General features: G+C 36.0%; 1 protein-coding gene across 2 annotated transcripts; it reads right to left on the bottom strand.

Moving 5' to 3' along the window:
• Positions 1-368: 368 nt before the first annotated feature.
• Positions 369-3,572, bottom strand: LOC111397491 (receptor-like cytoplasmic kinase 176). Of its 2 annotated transcripts, XM_023024450.1 has the most exons (7): positions 3,052-3,572; positions 2,704-2,830; positions 2,299-2,612; positions 1,763-1,898; positions 1,524-1,666; positions 1,305-1,428; positions 369-1,009 (listed from the first exon to the last, which is right to left on the bottom strand). In XM_023024450.1, the coding sequence occupies exons 1-7, from the start codon at positions 3,052-3,054 to the stop codon at positions 594-596; spliced, it is 1,263 nt and encodes a 420-aa protein (XP_022880218.1). In that variant the 5' UTR covers positions 3,055-3,572; the 3' UTR covers positions 369-593. The 2 variants fall into 2 exon arrangements, with proteins under 2 accessions (XP_022880218.1, XP_022880224.1); XM_023024456.1 differs by lacking the exon at positions 2,704-2,830 and having other exon boundaries at positions 3,052-3,566.
• Positions 3,573-4,381: the final 809 nt, after the last annotated feature.

Raw genomic sequence — 4,381 nt, 5'->3', positions numbered from 1 at the left:
TTTTTTTTTTTTTTTTTTGAATGACGGGGAACTCGCAACCGTTACCTTTCGGGTGTGCACTAGGTAAACCCTCGGGTTGACGCAATAGCCTGCAACCACATCAGTTTTTGTTTGTCGCACCATGTTCTAACATGTTATATTGATATAACATCACTTTTTTATAGAGTAATACTATTTGCCAATCGCTCGCTGTCGTAGTCGTTTTATGTGGCATACATGTGACGGTTAGTGATTTAATACATTAATGTAATAGTTTTTTTATTACCTTCTGCAACAAATTACTAACTATCACAAATATTTCATGTAAGGCGACTGAGGTAGTATACGACTGCAAATAGCATTATTCTTTTTGAAAGTCCAAGGGAGAGTAACAAAAAACATTATTGTTGGCCTTTGTATAATGAAATTATAGTATCAATATCTAATTACAGAACTTAAAGAGAACACAGTAGTTATCTATACTGAACTTCACGAAGTGATGGTACAAGCAAATAAAACTCCCCAATTTATTTAGGATCCACCTCGTACCGGCTAAGCATTTTCTGTCTTCTAAACTCAAGAATTATATTCCAATCAAATTCTTCCTTTCCCCTTCAAGCAACAACAGTGGCAGCAGATGGTCTTCGATGAGAAGCAGCCTTACGACTCGAATCTTTGGCACATGATCGACGATGTTTTTCGACAGCCTCAGTTTTGACACTCCCCGTGTCCTGGAGTTGCTCCAATGCTTTTACGACCTCTTTCATGTTCGGCCTGTATTTGGGTTCTATTGCTAGGCATTTGATGGCGAGAGTAGCTGCCTTCAATGCCCCAGTTGGGGAGTACTGGCCTTCTATACGGGCATCCATAACTCGGAATATTCTCCTTTTGCTAGCCAGATAAGGCCGAGCCCATACGATAAGATTTTGTTCCCCGTGAGGGCGGTTTTTGTCTATTACGCGACGCCCAGTTATCATCTCGAGGAGAACAACCCCAAAACTATATATGTCGCTTCTGGCAGTTAAATGGCCTTCAAAAACAAATGAACAGAGGATAAGAAGTAATTAACAGGATCATTTACATTTAATAATTTATGAGAACTTGCAGTTGCAGGTAAGCCGACCTTATAACATATATTAACTCGTATTCGTGTTCCATCATTTCAACTGTAATTACACTTCATATGACAACATTTCTGGTCAATTAGGGTCTCATCTAATCTTGTTCAGCAAACGTCCTTGAATTCTCGACAAAGTTCAATCAATATGCGCCTAAAATGATTGGAAAGGGTATTTACAGAGGGAAGACAGTGAAGAATGTAATACCTGTGGCCATATACTCGGGAGCTGCATAGCCATAGGTTCCCATTACTCTTGTAGATACATAGCTTTTACCATCCATTGGTCCATCCTTGGCCAACCCGAAATCAGAAAGCTTCGCATTGTAGTTCTGTCAAAGCCATCGGTTAAAGTTTGTTAGACACCCACGTAGAAACCGTTATAAAATCAAACTTTCGACAATTGATTTCTTATTGTTCCACATACCGCATCAAGCAAGATATTGGAGGATTTGAAATCACGATATATAACCTTAGCTTCTGGGCTGTGAAGATACGCAAGCCCCTTTGCTGCACCTAGAGCAACCTTCATACGCAGGTTCCAAGACAACGGTTGGAAGTAAGATGCCCCTGTTCAAAATACACTTACGAGGCTAAGTCAATGTGACAAATTGAAGTTCCTTTGGGTAAAAATGGTGAAAATCATAGATAGCATCAATAACTCACTCCTGAATAGATGATTCTCCAAGCTGCCACGAGGCATGAACTCGTAAACAAGAAGCCTGTGTTCATCCTCTAAGCAATAACCAATCAACTTTACTAGATTAGGATGGTATAACTGCCCCAGATAATTGATTTCTGTCTGAATTCCAATAAAGGATAAATGAATCAGCATATTCGGATTTTGGTTTGAATTCCATCAAATCTGAGCATCTTTGACAGAATAAATGATCAAGAACCGGATCATAGTCGATAAATTTGACAAACATGATTAACAACAACAAAAAACCAAGAGCATGTTTGTTTGTGCTTAAAAGTAAGTCAAGCTTACTTAAAGTAACTTATCTTGCCAAGCATAATTTTAGAAGTAACTTTTAAGCACGGCTAAACATGCTGAGCCTAATTCCCAAGAAATTTTACATGAATCCGTTTTTTCGTTTTGTTCAGTTCATTGCTACATCCACTACGAACTCTCCAAATCAATAAATGAATTCAATATGTTAAATATTTAACTACCCAAACCGGGGAAAGGTCAGACTCACCAGCCACTCCTTGTGACCTTGAAGACCTTCTTGGTTCAATCTTTTGACAGCAATAACCATTCCAGTCCCAGGTTTCGCAGCTTTAAATGTATGTTCATCAATCCATCCTTTAAAAACGCACCCAAAACCACCTTCCCCTAATACACTATCTGGACGGAAGTTCCGGGTGGCTGCTCTCAGATCAATAAACCCAAAACTCTTCAAATTCGATGAATCCAAAATTTCACCCTCACTTCGAGGGGTCAATGGAATCGCAATCGATGAACTGCTGCTTGTGTCTTTCACATCAATGCCGACATATCTTGAATTTGATCCTGCAAATACATTCATTTCACATATTCAAACTCCATTAAATGCCTAAAAATGGTGAATCAGAAAGGCAAATTACAATTTATGATTTGGTACCTATGTTTTTCGTCAGTTTAGCCCAGTAATGGAGGAGGGTTAAGGTAAAATCTTGATTCTTGACAAATCTTATAACATAAATCACAATACACAACAAATGTATCATTACTGTGTTCTCTATTAGATCCTAGACAAAAGCACACAATCCAAATGTCAACTATAGTTATTAATTTCATAATCTCACAAAATCATAAACTAAATCAGAATTAACCAAATCAAAACAGCTACAAACCTCCCTAAAAAAATAAAAATAATAATAGTAAACCACAACATTTGGCAATGAATACTTCTAATTCAAGAAAAACTAGAATCTGATCAAGGAAAATTGAACAATTTGATTATACTAACCATTATAACGAGGGCTGTCTGCCCTTATTCTAACACTGCAACAAGAACCCATTTATTGAATCCAAACCAAATGGTAGCAAACCCTTCTATTATCTTCAACAATGGAAGCAGACTGAGAATTCAATTGCTCAACCCCCAAACTCTTTTGATGACCATTAGTACACAAGCGTCCAAAATTCAACTACTGCCAAACTTGTTGAAACCCAAAAATGTGAACACGTAAAAAAACATAAATATAAATATCTATATATACGTATAATATTTATAATAATGCGTTGATTTTTGGTGTCCCTTGTTGGCTTCACGAGAAGCAATATTTCAAAACCTCGAGATTTAAAAAAAGGTTAAAAAGGGTTGACTTTTTCTTGTCTCGTTTGTTCCTCTTAATAGTCATTCTAATATTTCTGCAACTTGTTTAAATTCATATGAATAAATCATACTGGCGAGATATGGGGAAAGGTGGGTGTAGTAAATGGAGGAAGGACCATGACAGCCATAGCTTATCCTTTTTTATCATCCTTTAGCACCTTCCACAAGAAGACAAATTTGCAATGGTGGGAGTCTCGGCCATTGGATCAGTATGAACACTAGTCAACGGAACAAGAAGCTGTGAATTCTGATTAATTTATTAGATATAAATTATCATGTTAATAACTTATTTAAACATTTATGTTGGCTTAATGATTATTTTAATGCCGGCTGTCTGAGTTAGATGGTGATAATTAATTATTATTGTATGAATTAAGCTTAAAGTCGCCAATATTCACGATCGTGACACATCTTTTACTCTTATGTTTACTAATTGAGTAATGTTATGCTATCCTACTAGGATTACAATCTCAATTTAGGTGACGCTTGATGATAGATTGAATAAAATATGAAATTAAATTATTCATTTAATTTCACATATTATTTAATATCATGTAACGCCACCTATCTTGGAGTTCTAACCCCAATAGAACTAAATAGCATTACTCTTACTAATTACAGCCAAGTAACGCTAAGAAATATGTATCGAGTTTTGGTAGCTTAGTCAAAAAAGGGGTAAATATATAGCTTTGGTAGTAGTTGTTATGTAAGTTGTCTATCGAAATAGTACTTCAAATTTTAACGTGTGATAAATGAGGTCCAAATGCAAGAAAGAATTATCGATTATAGTTGGACGAACGTGGGCCCCATTTATATTTCAAAATTGTCGTGTCTATGTAAGCAATGGCTCGAGACATAAAGAAAGAATTAAAATCTGCATATTCTTTGACATGAGAAAAACTATTTATAGTAACTTTAAGTAAAATAACCAAGTCTTTGAAAAAATGAAGGTAGATTAATT

This window comes from Olea europaea, chromosome 1, assembly GCF_002742605.1.
Source record: "Olea europaea var. sylvestris chromosome 1, O_europaea_v1, whole genome shotgun sequence".
Classification (NCBI taxonomy): Eukaryota; Viridiplantae; Streptophyta; class Magnoliopsida; order Lamiales; family Oleaceae; genus Olea; species Olea europaea.
The sequence above is the reverse complement of the archived record's forward strand: the minus strand, read 5'-3'. Positions and strand labels throughout refer to the sequence as shown.

Coding starts and splice junctions, on each gene's coding strand:
- LOC111397491 (XM_023024450.1), bottom strand. Junction 2,613..2,703: donor TAAACTGACGAAAAACATAG/GTACCAAATCAT, acceptor ATGTATTTGCAG/GATCAAATTCAAGATATGTC. Junction 1,667..1,762: donor GGAGAATCATCTATTCAGGA/GTGAGTTATTGA, acceptor TATTTTGAACAG/GGGCATCTTACTTCCAACCG.